The 22,560-nt window shown below is 44.4% G+C and overlaps 1 protein-coding gene across 5 annotated transcripts in view; it reads left to right on the top strand.

Moving 5' to 3' along the window:
• Positions 1 to 22,560, top strand: part of ARHGAP17 (Rho GTPase activating protein 17) — a 94,832-nt gene that overhangs the window by 37,549 nt on the left and 34,723 nt on the right. For all 5 annotated transcript variants that reach the window (XR_010661634.1, XM_065924527.1, XM_065924523.1 and 2 more), the window contains exons 2-9: positions 2,008 to 2,047; positions 6,223 to 6,327; positions 11,918 to 11,991; positions 13,100 to 13,211; positions 13,442 to 13,518; positions 17,165 to 17,276; positions 20,582 to 20,650; positions 20,810 to 20,891. Coding sequence is in view for 4 of the 5 variants with exons in the window: in XM_065924527.1 (XP_065780599.1) it covers positions 2,008 to 2,047; positions 6,223 to 6,327; positions 11,918 to 11,991; positions 13,100 to 13,211; positions 13,442 to 13,518; positions 17,165 to 17,276; positions 20,582 to 20,650; positions 20,810 to 20,891 (671 nt within the window). In the remaining variant the exon portion in view is untranslated. The remainder of the gene's footprint in view (positions 1 to 2,007; positions 2,048 to 6,222; positions 6,328 to 11,917; positions 11,992 to 13,099; positions 13,212 to 13,441; positions 13,519 to 17,164; positions 17,277 to 20,581; positions 20,651 to 20,809; positions 20,892 to 22,560) is intronic.

The raw sequence follows: 22,560 nt of genomic DNA, 5'->3' as shown, positions 1-22,560 counted from the left end.
AAGTTATTTATAGAATTTTTAATGACAGCCGTTCTGACTAGTGAAGTGGTACTACGTTGTAGTTTTGATTTGTGTTTCTCTAATAATTAGCAATGTTGAGCATCTTTTTATGTGCCGATTGGCCATGTGTACCACACTGGGAGTTTTAAATTAAGTTTTTCTCTTCTATTTCTAAAATTTTGTTTCATAAGTAGACATATGTGCTCTGAGTCTTCTCTTTTGAACTTGTGAATATTTTAATAGGCCTTGGGGCTTTTCTCTGCACGTACTTCTACTTACAGAAGGAGATATCAGCATGCTGTCAGAGTCGTCCAAGGCCCTATCCAGAACTTTGGGTTCTGGCCAGTGAAGACAAATGAAAGTTACATAGTCTTGAGGTGGTATTTTGCTCGAGGAGTGGCAAGGCTGGGATTAATGATGAAGCTATGGTGGTCTCATGCCAGGTTTGTCCCTGCTAGGCTGACTCACAGGCTTCTCTCTGAGGCCACTTGCTTGAGCTCATAGTCAGCTGGGGTCCTGCTCCACTTCCCTAACTGGCATGACTACCTATGTTTGGCGCTTCAGCAATGCCTGGCACCATGCGTGCCAAGCGAGGGCTAGGATGACATATTTTGGCCGGCTGCTTCCAGAACTCGTTCATAGAGTTGAGTTGACCTCTTTGGGAACCTGGGGCCTTGGGCTGGTCTCCAGGCTCTGCTCCTCGGGACCTGGGAGGATTGAATCAGATCAGAGTTCTAATTTCCTGCAGAAACCACAAGTAAGCCACTCCTGTAGGCATCTCCAGGTTAACTGGGGCACCGCTGTTGACAACTGGTATTGGAGCTCTCTGTGCCAACGGCTGGGCTTCACTTGATGTGCCGTCTCCCAAGCATGGGATTGGGGGTGTGGGCCATCGTCCTTGCATCTAGTGCTCTTCTGAGCCTAGCGGTGTTCTGTGGTCATTCTTGGGGGTCCCACCGGTTTTTCCGGCCAGATGCCTTCTCCTTCTCTTGTGTTGGTTCATGGGCAAGATCAAGGTCATGCAGCCTTCCGTTCTGCAGTGTATCTTATAAAAAGGCTTCAAATTTTCTGATTCATCATTGGTCTTCCTCCCTCCCTCCTACAGTGTGATCAGAACTGAATTTTTTTTTTTTTTCATTTTCCTTTAAAACTTTCCCAGTTTGTTTCAGTGGGAATTTGGTAGGGATGTTAAATGGCTGGGCTTAAATCACTATTTGAACCAGAAGTCCAGAATGGCTCTTTTGTAGTGATCCTGGGTATACCAACAATGCTGCTGTTTTGAACTGCAGAGAAAAATCTTCTTGGAAAAAGATGATGGTCTGGCACATGAGGTTCCAGCAGCTCACAGTGCTCTGCTGATTGTCGTTTGCTGTATCAGTCCTCTAGAAAGGTCAGCAGGAGTTCTGAAGCATAGATAAGGGTGAAAATATTTTGGCTCTTTTGAAAGTAAAGATGAGATAGCTGAAGGAAGGAAGACTTAAGTGTTGTTAGTGTATGTATCATTGCATAACCTTTCTGGATCTGTGACACGCTTGTTGGCTGTGAAACTCATAAGTGATCATTTTAAGAACTGAAGTTTAATTTTCTCCAGAGCAGTGTTTTCTCAAAGTGTGGTCTACAGGCCTCCTGCCAGGGAATTCTGGGCAAGGAAGGGCTTGTTACAAATTCAGGATCTCACTACAGTGGTAGCAACTCTGGAATATGGCATTTTAAGGCCACACCTCCTCCCCCACCCCCCTTGCTGGGTCTGTGCATGCCCAAGTTTGAGAACCAATGATCTCAATCATTTGGTCTTTAGGGTTGCTAGTTTCCGCAGACTTTCATTTATTTGTTTCTTTGTGGTTTTGCTAAAGTCACCCTCTAATATAAAAACTGGTAAAAATTCCCCCCTTGTGATCATTCATTTCTACCTGTTGTGTTTTAAACTCCAGGATACTAACTACTCAGTTTCATGGGTTGCTTTTTATTTCCAGACGTCTAACTCTGAACTTTGAATTTTTCCCACAGGGCCGAGAAAACAGAAGTCCTCAGTGAAGATCTGTTACAGGTAACAAAAGAAAGACTTTTTAAAGTGCTCCATTTAAATAAGAACAACAACAAAAAAGCCCATAGGCGGAAAAAACCAAACAAATAAAAAACCCATAGGGAAGAGCTGAACCTTATGGTTCTTTGTTTTGGGGGGATTTTTCCCGAAACAGAATTAGCATGATTAGCATGGCTTTGAGCAGGAAAAGCAAAGCAGTTGAGTTGCGCGGTGATAAAAGGGGATCTGAAACTTTGGTGTCATGTTATGAAGTTCAGATGGGGCTAGTCCCGCGTCCAAGTGCCAGGTGTTGGGGTGGGGACAGGGGGCGGAACCTGGTTGGGCCGGCTGGGCCGTTGGCACCGTGGCCTGGTCACGGGTCCCTGCAGGCCGCTCGCTGCGCGGTGCCGTTGATGCAACAGGCCCCACCGGCTGCAGCAGTGACCCCACTGGCTCCAACAGAGTCTGGATTTTTTTGCTCCCTTTTATGCTTCTTCCCCCCAGACTGAGCTAAGTTGGGTCCCGTAGGACTCCGAGTCTCAGTGACAGTGACCAGGCCTCTCAAAACCACCCAGAGGCCCTAGGGTGGCTTCATATGGCGAGGCCAGACTTTCCTCTCTGTACCGGGAGGGGCGCGTCCCGCCGGGGACCTTAACTACGGCTACTCCATGCCCCTTTCAATAGGCTTCCCTGACTGTGTGGCTGGCTGTTTCTCCCGGGAGGGCTGGGACCCTATGTAGACATCACGTCACCCAGCCCCACTCCACCCCCACCCACACCGAACACTTCGAGAAAGACAGGACCCCTTCCACATGCAGATTTTCTTAAGACTTCTTCACCTGTCTCCCAGCCTCTTATTTACATAACCTGCCTCAGGTGTGCTCCAAGGAGTCCCTGGAGACCAGAGATCTGCTCCCAGATGACTTTCTGTCTCTTCCCGCGGAGAGGAGCTGCGTAACTTAGAAAAACACTGCCTGTGCTCTGCTCCCACCCCATGCAAAACAGTCTCCTAAATTGTGACAGTTTTCTGCAGGTAGAAGATTTTAAGAGCACTTTTTTTTTTTTCTATTTTTAAGGACTAGATATTTTTATCAAGGACTCCTTTTTTTTTTAAGATTTATTAAAGAATCATAATCTTTTAAAAAATATTTATTTAGATATAGTTGATATACAATATTATAGTTTAGGGCTTCCCAGATGGCTCAGATGGTAAATAATCTGGAAACCTGGGTTCAATCCCTGGGTCAGGAAACTCCCCTGGAGAAGAGAATGGCCACCCACCCCAGTATTTTTGCCTGGAGAACACCATGACCAGAGGAGCCTGGCGGGGTACAGTCCACGGGGTCACAAAGTATCGGACACGACTGAGTGACTAACATACATACTGTAGCTTAAGAATCAAATTCTTAACACTATTTCCCCTCTAGCTTTTATCAGATATTTCAAATCCATTTTCAGACTTTTAGAAATATTGTTTGTTCCAGTTCCACTAGGTTTTCCTGTGAGCATTCTCATTCCCACATCTCATGTCAGTGATTTCATCCCCAAAGCCCTGAGAAGAGACCAGAGCTCTTGCTGGCAGGTAGAGGCAGAAATTGTACGGGACTCAGAGAGTGACCGTTCTTGTCTCTTTGCTGAAACATCCACTGGGGCCTGAGGAGTTTGGTAGTTTCTAGAAATCCTTAATTTATATATATATATATTTATTTGATTAAAGTATAGTTGATTTGCAGTGTTGTGTTAATTTCTGCTGTATAGCACAATGATTCAGTTATATATATCTATATATCCTTTTTCATATTCTATTCCATTGTGGTTTATCACAAGATATAGGAACTCCTTATTTTATAACACAGATACTCCACGTCTGCAGCAGTTGTTTTCCTTCCTGCTCTTCTTTCTGTGGCCTTTAGCCATAAAGAAGGCGTGTCGTGGTTCAGAGGGCTGAGTTTGGTGACCAGCCACCTGTATTCCATGCCAGGTCTGCCCCTAACTAGTTGGGTGGCCTCAAGAATTCTCTGAACCTCCCTCTGCCTCAGTTTCCACTTCTCAAGAAGGAGGGTAATTGACATATCACCCCGTGGGGTTGTTGGGGGGGGCTCACGGGTTAAACGTGGTCAGCTCTGGGAGCAGAGCCCGGCCCGTGGTAAGGGGTAGATATTAGTGACTTGTTGATATGATTTTTGCCACTGTCACAAGCCACAGAAGTTATTTTGTTTCTGGTGTGAGACTTCCCTCAATTTGCTCTTTCTCCTGCCTCTTTTCTTAGATCTCAGTTAGAGCAGTTCAAGAGGCCGCCCTTTTATCTTGTTTGTCTGGAATTTCCCCAAGAGGCTGTCAACCCCAGGAGGGCAAGAACCACAGATTATTTACTCTTGTTTTTCTAATACCGTGTACAGGGATTCAGTATATACTTGTTTCTTCAACACATACCACCTTCCATTCATGGGCCAGGCAGTGATCAAAGCACTTGGGATAAATCAGTGAACATAACAGACCAAGGCCTTATCCTTGTGGACTTTATAAAAGTGAAGTCGCTCAGTCGTGTTTGACTCTTTGCGAACCCATGGACTGTAGCCTGCCAGCCTCCTCTGTCCATGGGATTCTCCAGACAAGAATACTCGAGTGGGTAGCCATTCCCTTCTCCAGGTGATCTTCCCGACCCACAGATCCAACCTGAGTCTCCTGCGTTGCAAGCGAATTCTTTACTGTCTGAGTCATCAAGGAATTCTAGTGGAAATTGAGGCTTCCTTCGCAGCTGAGTCAGTAAAGAATCTGCCTCCAATGCAGAAGACCTGGGTTCGATTCCTGGCTTGGGAAGAACCCCTGGAGACAGAAATGGCAACCCTCCCTGTTACTCTTGCCTGGAGAATCCCATGGACAGAGGAGCCTGGCAGGCTACAGTCCATGGGGTCACAAAAATTGGACACGACTTAGCGACTAAACCACCACCAGTGGAAAATGGAATGGAGTAAAAATGAAGTTTTCTGGGTTCCCCCCCGCCCGTGTTTTTATGGCCAGTGGAGAACGCATATTAATTTTCCAGTGCCTTACAATCAGGTCATTATAACATTTGGGGCAAGTGATGTGGCATCTGGTCCTAAATAAATGAGGCTGCAGATTGGGGTCCTGGGAGGGGCCCCGTGTCTGAAGAAGGGCTGCTTGAGAAGGAGGCCCAAAACCATCTACTTGGGTAAAATGTTTTGGGATAAAAATGTACTCTTCTTGAAATCTGTTGATTTTTCTTTAAAATAGAAAGCATCCCTAAGGGCCTGCCCTCATTCTTAATGAGTCATCAGAATACACATTTTTGGCATTCCTTCCTGTAAAAAGCAGCTCTCTTTGCCATAAACAGCCATATCCCAGCAATAATATTTTGGGAAGCTGATGATAATGAGTGGGCCCCCAGAGTCAGAGTTTCTTACTGTTGGGTGTCCATTTTGCTTTAGAGGTTTGTTCTAAAACAATAAATAAATAAAGGCAAAAACAGCCCCCCCCCCCCACCCAGCCATCCCAAGCCCAATAAGGAACAATAAGGAACAATTTTGAAAACACTGATCTCAAGTGTCAGTTGAGGAGCACATCTTTGACTCTTCTGTCTGATGCACCGCGTGTGGAGGACTCCATTGCCACAATCTGGAGGAAGCTGAATGTCCCCATGGCTCTCCCACTGGCAGCGGGCCTGGGGCTGGCCTCAGCTTGTTCATCTGTAGTGCTGCTGGTTGGACCCGGGGCTTTGCCGGTGCTGTGGTGTGTGATTTGGCCACCGCTCATCAAAGTGCAAGTTCTAGTCAGGACTGTCCCTTCCTCCTGCACATGGAGTCAGTCTATAAGGGATCTGAGGCTTCACTGCAAAACCAGGGACCATATTGGCCTCTGGGAGGGTATTTGACAATATCCAGGGACAGTTGTGGTTGTCAGAAAGGGGGCAGTTGGGTGCGACCGGCATCTAGTGGGTGGAAGCCAGAGATGATGCTAAACATACCGATAATGCATAGGACAGCTCCCTAGCCCAGAATTACCCAGCCCAGTTGTCAATAGTGAGAAACCCTGCTGTAGATGTATGGGAGCCTTTTCCATTTACACCTAAAAAGTTTGATGGCAGGACTCTTCCCTGCCTGCGTGCAAACATTGCAGGAGAGGAGGCAGAGCTGGTTCCTGAGCCCCGCCAACTGCTCGTCTGTCTCTTGTGTTTTCAGATCGAGCGGCGTCTGGACACGGTGCGCTCCATGTGTCACCATTCCCACAAGCGTCTCATGGCCTGCTTCCAGGGCCAGCATGGCACCGACACAGAGAGGAGACACGTGAGTGCTGGCTGGGACTCGGAGCCCAGGTTCTCATGCCCCTGAGAAGCTTCTTGCCCTTTATCAGTCGAATTTTCCCAAGTAGCATCAGAAGGTTTGACTGCAGACATGAACCTTGTATCACCATTCACACTCACGACTCATGCCTGACCATAACATTCTTTCATGCTTCCCTGAGCTGAAGGCTCTGCTCACACTGAATTCTCTACAGGTGCTTTTAGAGATTGAAAGTGAAAGTGATGAGACAGGGTGCTTGGGGCTGGTGCCCTAGGATGACCCAGAGGGATGTGGGAGGGGATTTCAGGATGGGGAACACGTGTACACCCGTGGCGGATTCATGTCAGTGTATGGTAAAACCACCACAATGTTGTAAAGTAATTAGCCTCCAATTAAAATAAGTAAATGTATATTAAAAAAAAAAAAAAGAAGAAAGTGAAAGTGAAATTCGCTCACTTGTGTATGACTCTCTGCAACCCCCTGGACTATACAATCCGTGGAATGAATTCTCCAGGCCAGAATACTGGAGTGGGTAGCCTTTCCCTTCTCCAGGGAATCATCCCAACCCAGGGATTGAACCCAGGTCTCTCACATTGCAGGCAGATTCTTTACCAGCTGAACTACAAGGGAAGCCCTTTAGAGATTGTACCATCAGTTAGAAATCCTTTGACGGCAGAAAGCTGAAAGTCTCTCTTGAATTATCTGAGAAAGTAGAATTAACTGACTTACTAACTGAAAAATCCAGTAGTTGGGATGACTTCAGGTACGGCTTGGTCTAGCCTTGCAGTGATGTAACCAGGACCCCAGTTTCTTTCCATCTTTCCTCTTAACTTCTTCAGTGTCTGCTTTATCCCTCATGGTGCAGGCTGGCTACCAGCAGCTTCCATGGGCCGCCTGCTTCTTTGTGCATGTCCAGCTGGAGTAGAGAGCATGTCTCCTAGTAGTGTCCTTAATGGAGTGAGGAAACTTCTTTTTTGCCATACCATTGGCAGGTAGAAGTCCCTTTCCATTGCATTGATGTGCGTTGAGTCACATTCTCCATTCCTGAACAGCCTCCTCCCAACCCCCACCAGTTACGGTGGGTGGGGGTGAGTCTGGGTGAGGAGACGGGATGTGCTGGTTAGCTTAAGTCAATCACGGCTCATCCCAGAGTTTGGGCTGTGGTCTTACCTCCAGCTTGTAGGCTCCATCGAAACCAGAGTAGATCCTCAGCAGGACTCAGGATGCTGTTATAGGCAGGAGGTAGGATGGGCTTTAGGAAACAGTCCGATGTCTACTCCAGGGTACGTTTGCTCAAAGCATCCTAGTCCCCATATCCCTTGAGCAGAGCACCGCAGCTTTGCTCATCAGGCAATTCCCTCCTTAGTGTTACAAGTTCCCAGCCTGTGAGTGTACTCTGACCCTTAGAACCCCGTGTAACTTTAAAGTGGGAGTTTCCATGGCTTTCAGGGAAGCTATGATCTCCCATATTGTTTTATTTGTCACTAGATGTCGCATAAGAATTGGTGGCAGATGATCTGTGTCATCTCCTTTGATATTTCCTACACACGTTTCTGGCCAGCTTGCCATCAGAACCAGGCCCAGCCCACTGGTCCTGCCCCCACTGTTCCTTCCCATTTTCTTGCCATGGCCTCTGCTCTGCTACCCTGTTAATATCATTCCCTAAGGGTCTGCCATCATCTCCTTATTCTCACCTTCACACTCCTTGGGGCTCCTCCTCTCCTCATGGCTCCTAACTAGTGTGTTTATTCAGGCACCTGTAAACCATGTTGTCTTTTTTTAATTAAACTTTTAATTTTGTATTGGCGTAGAGCCGGTTAGCAGTGTTGTGAGAGTCAGGTGAACAGAGAAGGGACTCGGCCGTGCACACACGTGTATCCATTCTCCCCCAAACTCACCTCCCATCCAGGCCGCAGTATGAGCAGAGTTCCACACGTAGGACCTTGTTGGCACTTGTAAACCATTTTCAATCAGGAAAATGCTGCCTCCCCTGGTTGTCTATTTTATCATGCATAACCTAGTCTTCCTTCTGTGTTGACTCATGAATTCCATGCACCCTATTATGCAGACCAGGTTGTCTTGTTTTCCTTCTTGTCTTATCCTCTCCCTCCCATAGCTGCTTGATTTGCAAGTCCTGTGATTCTGTCTGTGACTATGTCTTGAATTCCTCACCTCCACTCCATCTTTACCACCTTCGCCTAAATGCAAGACCCGATTACCTCTCATATGGACTGTTCAGTCACTTATTGAGCTACATTGTCTGCCTCTCATTTCCTTCTTTTTTTAGCCTTTTTTCAACGTGATCACCAGAGTTGGTTTCCTGAAACATAAATTGATCCTGGACTTCCTTGGCAGTCCAGGGGTTAAGACTCTGCACTTCCAGTGCAGAGGGCACAGGTTCGATCCCTGGTCAGGGAACTAAGAGCCCACATTCCATGCAGAGAGGCCAAACAACAAACACAGACAACAGAAAAGTTGATCCTGTTATCCTTCTGCCTAAAAAAAAAATCTTATGCTTGTTCTCAGCAGGGACCAGAACTACACTCCTGGGGATATTTGGAAAGGCGTAGAGACTTTTTTGGCTGCCATAAGGTCAGGGGACCCTCCTGACATTTGGGGGGCAGGGAGCAAGATATTAAGCATTCTGCAGTGTCTGAGGGGACAGATGCACAGAAGGAAGCATCCCAGAGGCCAGCAGTGTGTCAGGACAGTGGCTGCTTCTCATTGTCTGGGTTAGTTTCAAGGTCGTCTTTTCCTTTTAATGAAGTATAGCAGCCTTACAAAATGATATTAGTTTCATGATTTAATCTTTTTATAGATTATACTCCATTTAAAATTGTTATAAAATATTGGCCGTATTCTCTGTGCTGTACAAAGTATCCTAAAGTCCAGGCTCTTTAGAGGACTTGTGTGTGTTCAGTCACTCAGTCTCGTCTGACTCTTTGAGACCTTATGGACTGTAGCCCGCCAGGCTTCTCTGCCGCTGAGATTATCCAAGCAAGAATCCTGGAGTGGGTTGCCATTTCCTTCTCCAGGGGATCTTCCCAACCCAGGGATTAAACCCGCATCTCCTGTATTGCAGGAAGATTCTTCACCACTGAGCCACCTGGGGAAGATGACTTGAGCCCTTCATAATCCAATCAAATCTTCCTTATCAGTTCAGTCTCAGTATTTCCTGCTTCCTCCCATTCATGCTATAGGTCATTGTCCTTCACACAGAGCTGTCTTCTTGTTCCTTTGGTCTGCTTTGAGACACAGCCCTGGACCAAGGACGGATACCAGAGGAGAGGGGTAGTTAAGGGAGGCTTCCTGGAGGAGGTGGTGGCCTGGCTGTAAAGGAGAATAGAGTGGCAGTTGGTGGGCCTGTCCCAGGCAGCAGGGGCAAAGGTGTATCATCCTCGTTGCTGAAACCTAATGCCTCAGCCTTCGTTTTCCAACCTCAAATCAAAGTGCCCAGGACAGGCTCTGAGAATGTCTATACTCTGCATGCGGGAAGGGGAGTCACCATGGAAACGACAGGTGATTGGCGGCCATCAGATGTCAGTCATGTTGAGAAAATTGCAGCAGCCTCTCAGGCTCGAGGAAATACCAGAGGAGCCTCCCCAAGGCCCCATCGAAAGCTTCCATGCTTGGGAAGAGGCAAGAATTAGAGGGAAGAGAGACGTAGCAGGTGGCCTTCTCAACCCAAACTTCTCAGCTTATATTGTGGGTCATACATGTTAGATCTGGAATTATTTTTGCACAACTGGCATGCCTTTTGTAAATTAGGATGCTCTCAGCCGTCTCTATGGAGGCGTCTGATGTGAGTAGACAGCATCTTCATTAATCAGCTCAAGTGTCAAATGAGTGGAATGTCTGTAATCTGGACATTAGGAAATGGGATTGTTGTGCTTGGGAGTAAGGGCATGGAAACCACAGCTTAGTTACAGCTGGGTACTTGAATGACACTTATCAAAATAAACTCTTCTCTTTATGATTTGTTTCCCCATAGACCTCTATCTAGAATTGCACAAAGTATATTTCTCTTCCTTACTGCATTTAGCATACATTAAGTTCCCTTAGAAAGGCAACATCACTAAAAGGCATGAATTATCCTCTGTTGTGATCCAAGTATACTGCCCATATTCTTATAGCTTCCTAGTTTAGAAAGGTGGAATCCGGGAGCGTCTCCTTGTGGGGCACATGAAGCCTCTTGTTTGTTTATTTGAAAATAACCTGATGGGAAAGGGAGATGGATAAATATATTTATTGTTATTTATTTTTATTTATTTTTTATGTTATTTTGTTTTATTTTGGCTGCACCATGCAGCGCAGCATGTGGGAACTTAGTTCCCTGACCAGGGATTGAACCCGTGACCCCTACATGGAAGTCCCCATTGTTATTTATTTTTAAATTTAAATGAACCATTTTGAATGGGCTGTTCCATTTACATGGTCAAAATCCATAATATTCAAGTGAACATAACATGATGCCTCTCCCAGCTCTGTTCTCTGGGTACCCAGTCCCCCTCTCCAGGACCACCAGTAGAAGCAGTTTCTTGTATAGCCTTCCAGAGAAATTCTCTAAGTATATTGGGTGGACCCCTTTGAAAGCAGGAAAGGCAGGTGCCATGCGTGAGGTCAAGGCAGAGCTCTGCCACGGCAAGGTGAATCCTGGGTCTTAAACATGAGTGCTGTTCCTACTTGGAAGGCGAAATGACATGGGGTGCTGCAGCATTGAAAGCAGTTTTTGTTAGCAGGTTATGGTGTTATGACCAACCTACATGCAGCTGTCCTGGCGTCTTCTGCCCGTATTCTGAGATAAGCCACCAGCCAGGTGTGGACAGGATCTGAACCGGGGCTCGGGCCATCAGCACCAAGGTCTGGGTCCGTGCCCTCACCGGGGTGCCTGGTCAGGCCATGTAAGCACCCCGGGCTTCCCATTTCTCAGCCACACTATACGAACATTAATCAGATGACCCTTACGGTCATTTCCAGCTGAAAAATCAGTCTCTGGTAGGAATAGGAATGGTTTTGTGCTTAAAAACCTTAAACTTTTTTGGATATTTAGCTTGGTATTTTCAGATTTTTAACTGAAGCAAAATCTTTATGATTATGGCCACTGTAAGAGCCAGTTTAAGAATGAGTATTCTAGCAATTTTTGAAATTTGAGCAGTTCATTGTATTTATTTGCCGTGATAATCAGAGAACATGGTCTATGTCTTATGTCCTATGTCCCTAGTGTATAGGACATAGTATGCTCTTGATTAACCAGTAATTATAGTAATAGCAACAACAACAGTGATAATAGCAGCTTACATGTGCTAAGTACTTACCTTGTGGGGGGTTGCTTGACCTTGATATATCTCCTTTAGTCAACAGACAGCCCTGGGACCCTTTGTTAGCCCTAATTTCCAGGCATGAGGAAATGAACACAGAGGTTAAGTCACACAATTGATTCCTTTGAGACCGGAACCTAAACCTAAGTAGGTATTTCTTACCTGTGCGGTGTACCTGGAGAAGAAACCAATGACTGATGATCTGACGCAGGTGATTAAGAATGGGTGTCAACTCTAACGAAAAAAATAAAACCCTATTGTCTTCTGCCTTCCAGAAAAAACTCCCTCTGACAGCTCTCGCTCAGAATATGCAGGAAGCATCAACTCAGCTAGAAGACTCTCTCCTGGGGTAAGAATTGACTGCTATCAGAAAGAGAACCGAGCGCCCTGTGGGTTGGTGGAAGTGGGTGGCTGGGGGGCGGCCTCCTGCGTGGCCAGAGGGACCGTGAGTGTGATGGCGTGGCCCATCTGCCAGGGGAGTGGCTCAGGCCTCAGGGGAGGCCCCTGGGATGCTAGAGAATCTTTCTTTTAATAGAAGTGGGGATCGAGGCTACAGAGGGCTAATAGCGAAGTAATTGATAGGTCAGTGTTTATTCTGCTGAGCCTGGATATAAAGAACTGCGTCTCTTCCCTGGTTCAGGTGTTGACTAGGATTTATAGGCCCTGACCAGTCCCTTCCAGTCCTTAAGAGTCTTTAAAGATGATCACCATAATGTCAGTGGAGGTCATCTCAAAATAGGGCCTTTGCTGAATTATGTGGATCTTTTCTTTCTTTCTTTTTTTTTTTTTACAATGATCATGTATTACATAGTTTTAAAATCTAGTAGTAAAGCTGTTTTCTTTGTAAAAGGGAAGGCTGACCTTTCCTTCCACCCGCTTCTCTGCGAGGCTAGTGTCCTTGGATCCTGTCAGCTCTCTCTCCTGCTGTAACACGGGCCGTCGTCTCCCAGCTGGGTATGACCTTCGGACTTCTCAGCCCATTTCCAGGGTCTGCCATCCTCTGCGCCCTGTAGTTCTCTGTCGTTCTTTGAGGGGCACTGCCTAGGCCGTGAAGACAGAAAACAGATACAGTATAATGAACTTTACTATTATTTTCTAGCAAACAGAAAACATAATAGTATAATGAACTTGATGTGTGTTTTAAATGATTTTCAGAGTGCTTTTGAGAATATTTGGTTTCCCCTGATCCAAGGACCTAACCTTTCAGTGAGTTGTCACCTCACTGTTTACACACTTCCCACCCATGCACACACACAGTGTACCTGAGATAGTCTCGTTCATTTTAAAGAACAAGCATGTGGACTCACGCCCTAATAAATTTACGCATTTTTAAGGCTCTATCATGTAGCGCCCTAAGGTGTTCCCATCGTGGGGACTGCGGAGCTGGCTCAGTGTGGGCTTTGGGGGCCAGATTTAATGGATGTACATGTGCTGTCGGCGCATCTTGTTTTTTAAAGGAAGATGCTGGAGACGTGTGGAGATGCTGAGAATCAGCTGGCTCTGGAACTCTCTCAGCATGAAGTCTTTGTCGAGAAGGAGATTGTGGACCCTCTGTATGGCATCGCAGAGGTGGGGACTTCGGTGGGGGCTGGGTGGGGAAGGTTCACGTGTATCTGAAATTTTAACCATCAGTGCTTTTGACATTTACGCTTCTTTGTGGAAATAAGGGGCGTAAGCGGAGGGTACAAAATCCTTTGCCTAAAGAGAAAAAACATTTGTAAATAAAGGTCACACTTTCAGACGTTAAACTGAAAAGCCTGAAGCTCGTCCCACGCGGCATGTTCGTGTGTTCTTTCCAGGTCGAGATTCCCAACATCCAGAAGCAGAGGAAGCAACTCGCCAAACTGGTGTTAGACTGGGACTCGGTCAGAGCCAGGTAAGAGAAAGCCGAAAACAGCCCACAGTGCGATCTTCCATGACATCCCCAGCAGCCGTCCCCCTCTTCAACACAGATAAAGACCGCTGGTGGACACACGGAAGTCGCCGCAGACTCACATGCCTGACTCACACCCACGTACACCTGCTTTCCAGCCTCATTCTCCCAAGCATGGTAGCGAGATGGTGTTAGAACACCCTGCTTTTAATCAACCAACAATGAAAGGAGAAGGAAAGAAAAAAAAAAACTACGTGTTTTCAGGGAAGAAGAGACGGTTCTAAGAAAGACTAGGAGTGTTGTTCTTGGAGTAGTGGAGTGTAGGAATAAATAGATCTGTGATCTAGCAACCGCAAAGGGTCCCACTGTGTCAAGATACACTCATGTGGTTTTGACTATTTTTCACAGTCAGGGATTCTGTGCTCCAGTCCATCCTAGAACAGGCATTCTTGCACATTGCACGTGCTTGTGGAGAACAGACAGGACTCAGGAAGGGAGTAAGTCATCCTTCCTTCCCAGAGCATAGTTAGTTTCATTTTTTAATTGTCACATTTTATCGAACCTCTCTTCCCCTCCTACTTTGTTCTCATCTGCACTTTCCTGTGGTCTCTTCCACAAGGTGAAAGCTCTGCAGAAAGGGGAACTCAGTTTCCTTCCAGATAAAGGGAGAGAGCCTGACTGTAAATTTTAAAAACATGTAAGAAACTGCTTATGTTCTGTCAACAACCAAAAACAGGAAGAACTATATCTGAAGCTGTGTCTGCAAATAGATTAAAAAGCACTTTTATCTTTAATTCATCACTGCAGACCTTGTAATCTATTTGTATACTCAAATGTTTTACTGTATCAGAGAAAACGTCATGCAATACATTCAGAAAAGCTGGGGAAATCATTCAAAATACAATATAATTAATTCAAAAATAGAAAGAAATGCTGGTGCTCAACAGGGAAGAAGTAAGTAAAAACAAGTGACCATCCCAGAGGGCTGATGTCAAGTGACCTGTCAGCGATCCGGGCTGCAGCCTCAGCTCCATCTGTGAGGGCGTTTGTATCGATGACTCACATGAGAAGCATGGGGATAAGGGAGATGGCCCCCACAGGCCCGATCCTTTCTCATACCTTATACAGGGGTTGACAAACTTCTTCTGTGAAGGGCCAGATAGTAAATATTTTCGGCTTTGCCACCCAGAAGCTCCCTGTTCCGGCTACTCACCTCTGCTGTTGCAGCATAAAAGTAGCCCTGGGCAGTGTGTAAATGCATGAGCAAGGCTGTGTTTGAAGAAAATTTTATTTGCAAAACAGGTGGCTTTGCTGAGCCCTGCTTTGTTAATTGTCATCATTGCGCTCTTGTGAAACAGATGTGGTTATTTCTGTTTGACAAATAAATGGAGACACAGCCACCATTTACTGACTTACTGCGTGTCAGATGCTTTTACCACAGATTGAGTCTGTAACAGAGCTGCATTTCCTTGTTTCTAAGATGCCATTGAGTGTCAGATGCACCACTGATCTAATACCCGACTTCAAGAGGGAAATGAAATAGAAACACCACTGTATTAAATGCACAAATCAATTGGTAAGACACATCCTGATTTAACAAATGTCGAGATGATTAAAGGGACATGTAGGAATGAACACGTGGTGAAAATGGTAATTGCCACCACCTACCAGGCGCTTGCCACATGCCAGATACACATATGTGATATGTGAGTTCTTCCGATTCTCCCACCAATCCCTATCAGTTTGCCTTTTCGTGTTTTCACCAGACATGATGTAGGTCCTTACTGTGAACCAGATTCTGTCAGATCCTAAATGCAGAGACCCTTCAGTGAGAGTTGCAGGGGGACAGGGGTTCGGAGGTTATGTGACATCCCCTGCTTTGAGAGGAGACTTGCATTACAGAGAGAAGAGGCACCTGCACATGGCGTGTCTGTGACTCGCTTTGGCCCTTAGACACAACAAACAGCAGAGCTAGGATTCTGAACGCAAAGCCCATCATGTTCTTGCCACCTGTGTATGTGTGATTAGCATCTTGTGGCCAGAACCAGCATCGGGGAGTGCAGGCTGCTCAGTGGTAGATTTTCGCTGAAGAAAAGCAAGGATGTTTTTATGGTTAATTAAACAAAGCTATGAATCACTCTTACTGGAGTTGGTTGAGCAATATTATAGATGCCTACCTGCCCGGAACTTACATCTGCAACACACATATCCCGTAGGAGATCTCAGCACTGACTCTTCGTCCTGCGTTCACGGCCCCCTTCATTTAGTGATCAGAGAAACTGAAATAGATGAATATTTCCTCGTTAGATTTACTTATTCCTGTTGTTTTTCCCTGGAGGAAAATGGTAACTGCTAACATCAGGTGGGACTCCCATCACGTGCACACGCATATACATGTATGTTTGTTCTCTCCTTTGTTGCTTAGGACAGTTCTGGTGGGCAGACGGTATTTGTTTTCTTAGTTTTGCAGATGAGACAACCTGAGGCACAGAGAGATTAGGCCATTGCCCAAGGTCACACAGCTAATGAAGGCAGAGCCAAGCTTTAGACTGGAGCCTATCAGACTTCAAAGTCAATGCTTTTTCCATCGCCAGCTTTGCTTCAGCATGTTTACTGAAGCCTTGCTGTGGAGGAGTGCGCCACAATCAGGAATGTGAAAGAGTGGGGCGGAGCCTTCTGAGGGCAATGCAGTCGTCTGGGAAGCTTGATAAGATGCTAACATGAGTTCTTTTCTGCATCCATATAATATCCATGTTTAAATTTAAAGTGCTAGAACTTTCCACAATAGCAGGTATGCCCATATTTAAAAAGAACTCAAAACACTCTTGAAAACCGAAGAGAAGTTGTTTTAGAGTGTTATTCCCCATGCACCGCCCCCCCTCACCATGACTATAACTGTATAATTTGGGGGAAGGGAGTCCTGACTCACTGTGAAAGGAATGTAAACATTCGACATTATGTTTCAGATTTGCTGTAGCTGTTGTCTTTGGCATATTAATTCTTACAAGTGATTTTATTTATTTATTTTTTTTAGTCATATTTCATTTATTTTTATTAGTTGGAGGCTAATTACTTTATAGTATTGTAGTGGTTTTTGTCATACATTGAAGTGATTTTAATTCTTAAAGTGCTTTCACAGCTATCGATGACTAGCTCCATGACTGAAGTTCTGGCTTCCACTTGCTAAAAGTAGTCACAGGTCAGGACAGTTGTTGGCAGTGTTGTGAGGGGTCCTAAAGAGCAGCAACTGACCCCCAGTGGCACAGGGAACATTCTAGATCAAAGCAAGAGGACAAGGGGGTATTTATTTCATGGCAACAATGCCAAGATGGGACGCTAGAGGAAGAGGTTCCATGGACTGATTTCCAGCAGCGGGGCTTGCATGAGACAAGATGTGTCAGTTCTGCTCAGAGCGGACAGCTGCTCCCAGCACCATGAGCATCCTGTCACAGCGGGAAGCCTGTGTCACTTTTGCCATTTTCCTTTCTTAGAGGATAAACTCCAGAGAAGCTGGCGTCCTAGGTACTAACATCTGTCCCAGGTAGAATCAGCTTTGGGAAAGGAATCTGTCTCTGTTAGATCCTTGACTCCACAAGATTGCGTGTATACGGTGGATACTCAGATAATGCCTACCCCTCTGCTTCTGCAGGTGGAACCAGGCTCACAAATCTTCAGGAACCAACTTTCAGGGGCTTCCATCAAAAATAGATACCCTAAAGGAAGAGATGGATGAAGCTGGAAATAAAGTAGAACAGTGCAAGGTAGGAAAATTCCCTAATGAATGTGTACTTAAATCAGTCTTTTGGATTTTGCAAATGATGGATGAAAGGTCAAATATTGCAAGTTATTTCATGTCTTACGTAATTCCTATTAGAATTCCCTAAATGATATTCAAGGTGGTTTCTATTCCTCCTTTTTTCTTTCTTTTCCTATTTTCTTTATTTTCTTTATATTGCTTTGTAATCAGAGTGAAACATTATTTTTTTTTAATTCAAGTAGAATATTTTTTTAAAAACTTGATTAAAATGTCTAGGTTTATTTAAAACGAAGATTTTAATAGGTATGTCTGTGGCTGATTCATGTTGATGTATGGCAGAAACTACTACAACATTGTAAAGCAATTATCCTCCAACTAAAAATAAATAAAATAAAGAGTGGGGGGAGAGAAAGGGAGAAAACTATAGAAAAACATTTCATAAAAGTTATAAAAATTAAAATAATGCACAGTAAGCACAAAAATAGAATTGTATAGGTTTTCTAGAATGAATGTTATTATGTTTAACAGTTGAATATATAGTAATGGGGTCATAATATGTCCATAGGAAAGGGAAGGATTATTTTTAAGATGTTGCTAGGACAATTGGTTTCTAACATGGGAGAAATATAAATTTGAATCTCATAAATTAAATTCCAGACTAGGTGGTTATCTTATTATCTATGCATTTATCTACAAAAATAGATGTTTATTCAAAATGTTATTTGAGATGGTAAAGAAGCAAATCTTTGATGAGTCTTAGAATGGCCTGAGACTTTTCTTCCTCTTGTTATATTCACCATTTTCCAAAACTGGTCTGTTCATTTCTAGGCAGCATTAGGACTGGATATTTTGGTTTATTCAGGCTGTGCTATAATTCACTTTTTTCCAAGATAGGAAACCTTGGACAATTTGCAGTAAAACAACTTGTCAAAAATAATATAGTGGTTAAGAACTAATACTGAAGTCATGCCATAGCCTTTGCATTTAAAAAGATGGTAACCACACAAATGCTTCTGATAAAAGTCTCACACTGGCTTTTTCTTGTTCAGAGAGTTGTAGCTTTGCCATTGTCATTCACATCTGGTCTAACCTAGCTCTCGGCTGCTGGCTCCTTATGGGATATAAATTTGGCTAGCAGTCTGGGTGTCTGAACTGGTGCATTATGGGCTGAGATCTCTTCTCTGAACTTCCACACCATGGCTTGTCAGAACCTCAAACAGTGAAAACTTACAAAAATATTTTCTGTCTCTTCCTCTCTTTATGTTAACTTCTAGGTAGTTTCCGAAGATCTAAGTTCTGTTTCACTGATTCTCTCTTTTGCTATGTATGATCTGATGTTTAATTAACATCAAGTTTTGAATTCCACTGACTATATTTTTCATTTTAAAGTTCTAATTCTTCAAGTCTGCCTTTTTTTTTATAGTGTATTATCCTTTTTTACTGTTTATTTCTTTTTTAATGTTTTCAGTCATTTATGTATACTTATTTTAAGTCTTTGTTCATTTTGTTTTCTTAAATTTTCTGAGAGGGTCTCCTTTATGGTAGACTGTTCTGCAGTTTTATATCATGTATGAGCTTATTTTAAGAGGGACTTTATCTGTGGGCCTTCTTGGAATTAGAAATCAGTCTCCCAGAGAGTATTACCAGCCCAGGGCAATTTTAAACTAAACTTTCTCATTTTAAGGATTCCTAGACCACATATATAATCAACTCAAACTTCAAACCCTCATGAAAGTGGATCTGTATTTGAGAACTCTCACAGAAATGTTTTACTTTCCCAGATCCAAAACCCTATTCAAAACAGAAAGTAGTACACTAAAAATATATATGTGTGTGTGTGAAATTATAATATATATGTATATGAAAATTTGAAATGTGGATATATCCAATTGCCCAATTTATCAGTTTTAAACAAATTCTTTAATTTTTGTGTAGGTAATTCATTTTGTTGTTGTTGTTCAGTCACTAAGTTGTGTCCAACTCTTTGTGACCCCATGGACTGCAGCACGCCAGGCTTCCCTGTCTTTCCCTATCTCCTGGAGTTTGCTCAAACTCATATCCATTGAGTTGATGATGTCATCCAACCATCTCATCCTCGGTCACCCCCTTCTGTCTTTTCCTCCAGTGAGTTGGCTCTTCACATCAGGTAGTCAAAGTATTGGAGCTTCAGCTTCAGCATCAGTCCTTTCAATGAATATTCAGGGTTGATTTCCTTTAGGATTGACTGATTGGATCTCCCTGCAGTCCAAGGGACTCTCAAGAGTCGTCTCCAACACCACAGTTCAAAAGCATCAATTCTTTGGTGCTCAGTCTTCTTTATGGTCCAGCTCTCACACCTGTACATGACTGTTGGAAAAACTTTAGCTTTGACTATACAGACTTTTGTTGGCAAAGTAATGTCTCTGCTTTTTAATATGCTGTCTGGGTTTGTCATAGCTTTTCTTCCAAGAATTCTTTTAATTTCATGGCTTTAGTCACCATCTGCAGTGATTTTGGAGCCCAAGAAAATAAAAATCTGTCACTGTTTCCACTTTTTCCCCATCTGTTTGCCATGAAATGATGGGATCAGATGCCGTGATCTTAGTTTTTTAAATATCGAGTTTTAAGCTAGTTTTTTTGCTCTCTTTTGCCCTCATCAAGAGACTCTTTAGTTTCTCTTCACTTTCTGCCATTAGGGTGGTATCATCTGCATATCTGAGGTTATTGATATTTCTCCCAGCAATTTTGATTCCAGCTTGTGAGTCATCAAGCCCAGCATTTCGCATGATGTACTCTGCATATAAGTTAAATAACCAGGTTGATGATATATAATGAATTCCTTTCCCAATTTTGAACCAGTCCATTGTACATAAGTTCAAATGTCAAAAGTATAAAACAGTATAAACTCTTTCTTCTGCCCTTGTCCTTCTCCTCCTAATTTCCACTGCTCCCGACAGGTAACCCCTGTTACTAAGCACACCCTGTTGCTTTTTCTCCTAGAGGTGTTTTTATGCAAACGTGGTAAAAATCTTTCCTCTCCTCTTTTACACTGATAGTAACATACTACACCAGAAGGAGTGTTCTGTGTTTCGTGTCTTAACAAGGCATTTTGATAATAAACCTTGACGATCTTTCCATGTCAGTCCATAATAAGCTTGCTTATTCTTTTCATCATCTCTGTGTATGAGTATACCAGTCATCTGATGGACATTTAGTCTGTGGCTGTTCTATCACGTTTTGCTCTAGGAGTTCATGGAGATCAATTCTCAGGTACTATTTGCTTTCACTTCTCTTTTCTGCAATGACACATCTCCTCTTCCACTTACCCAGGATCAACTTGCAGCAGACATGTACAACTTTATGGCCAAAGAAGGGGAGTATGGCAAATTCTTTGTTACGGTAAGCCCTTTGCCCTGGCAAGACATGAAAGCACTGTAAAAATTCAGTCATTTTAGCTTTTTTTGCAAAAGATGTCATTTTTGGTTTTGCTCAGCCATTGTGTGTATGTCCATCCAATGCTAACGTTACTTTTGTTTTTGAATGTGGGTCTGTTCTCAGTTATTAGAAGCTCAAGCAGATTACCATAGAAAAGCATTAGCAGTCTTAGAAAAGGCCCTTCCCGAGTTGCGAGCCCATCAAGGTAACGTAACCTGCGTGCTGGCCTGACGCCTCCTTCTCGCCTCTGCCACTTCCGCCTCTGTTATTCTTCACCCAGCTCCTTTGCATGCGTTTCCTCTGGACAAAGCTGCTCTGCCTAGGCGGGCACTGTTCCCCAGCACACTTTCATCTTCCCTTGCTGCATTCTCTAATTTCTTCCAAGCCCAAATTAACATACTAATGGAACATTCGCAGTTCTTCTGAAACCTTCAGTTGAAGAGAAAGCTGCACCCTTTGGGGGAGCGCCTGTTTTCCCGTCTTCTGAATAGGCTCAAAACCTTCTAGCCTCTAATTACCTTCTCCCAAATCAGTTATTTGTTCCATAGGGCGTTATTCTGGCTCTGGGATTCCAGGGGCATACATTGTAGGAAAAAAGTTGGGGGCTTCCCAAAGGAAATTTTAGAAGCCAGTACCTGATACCGCAGTGTTAGGCACGTAACCAGTGTGATTGGGTTATGAGAACGTGACCACCTCGTTCAGATCTTGTTCTCATCAGCACTCATTTGCCCACTGTGTTCAGGCACATTGCTGATCCTACCCTTGGGTTATGAGCAGTCCGAACTTTCCCTTGATGTCTTGTGTTGATTCTAATCCTCTCTGATTTGCTATCAGAGCATCTCCCAGCAGAGATCAGTAAATGAGCAGACGCTGCTGTCTCTTTTAGACATGTTACACACTTTGCCTTATGGTGTGGTCCTGGCGTTTGGAACATAAGTGCCCCCGACAGAAGAAGCATCAGTCTTGAGCTGAAAGAGGATTAAGCCGGGCGCTGAGTGTGACGAGTCTGTAATTGTGAAACATACACGTGTGTGCATGGCTGTGGCTGTGCACACACACTGGCCCCTCAAGAATACCACTCATCTCTCCTAAATATTAATAGCAGGCAATCCCAACAGATAGTCTTTGTGCCTGAGAGTTGTTAGATTTCAGAATTAGAAATTTGTGTCTTGCCTGACCCTTTAGCCCATCTCCCATCTGATCCCATCTCCTAATTCGTGGGTAACGGGGTTGAGTTACAGTGCAGGGGAACGAAGCAGCCGGCAAACACTCAGCCTTGCGAAGGGCCAGCTCTTGCTGGCCAAGGTCAGAGCGCCAAGAGCCTTTAGTTATGAGATACCTCCCATGCGCAGTGCTCTACACGGGACAAAATAGTAAACATCTTAGCCTTTGATGTTAGCCATCTTAGCCTTTGAATGGCTTCAAGCCTAGTCTGGAAGGGTTGGCTAAGGAACACAAAAAAGAAATTTCTTTAGCAACTCCACTCCCCCCTTTTGAAAGTTCCCGTTCTATTTTTACCCAAGGCTATTTTCCCTGGAGAAGCATGTCAGAAAGCATGGGGAACAGGCAGGGGCAGGCAGGCGTTTTAGGAGGGACAAGGGAAGCCGGCGTGTGGCAGGAGCAGCCGTCAAAAGAAATGAGATTCCTTCTCTCTCTCTGAGGCTGTCACCTTCACCCAAGCCTTGCAGGTCAGCCCCTTCCACCTCTGCCTCCAGTCTGCCTCATTATCTTAGTTCTGTCTTCCTCTTCCTTCTTCTCTATTTCTAGAAGCACTCAGAGTGTCCTTATGATAGGAAAAAAGCTCAACCTCCCACCCAGTGCCCTGGTCTCCCACTCCGGTCGTCTGGCCTTTGTTCGGTACCTGCTTGTCCTCA

The sequence above is a fragment of the Muntiacus reevesi genome, chromosome 2 (genome assembly GCF_963930625.1).
Source record: "Muntiacus reevesi chromosome 2, mMunRee1.1, whole genome shotgun sequence".
Classification (NCBI taxonomy): domain Eukaryota; kingdom Metazoa; phylum Chordata; class Mammalia; order Artiodactyla; family Cervidae; genus Muntiacus; species Muntiacus reevesi.
This window is presented reverse-complemented; position numbering and strand designations above follow the sequence as displayed.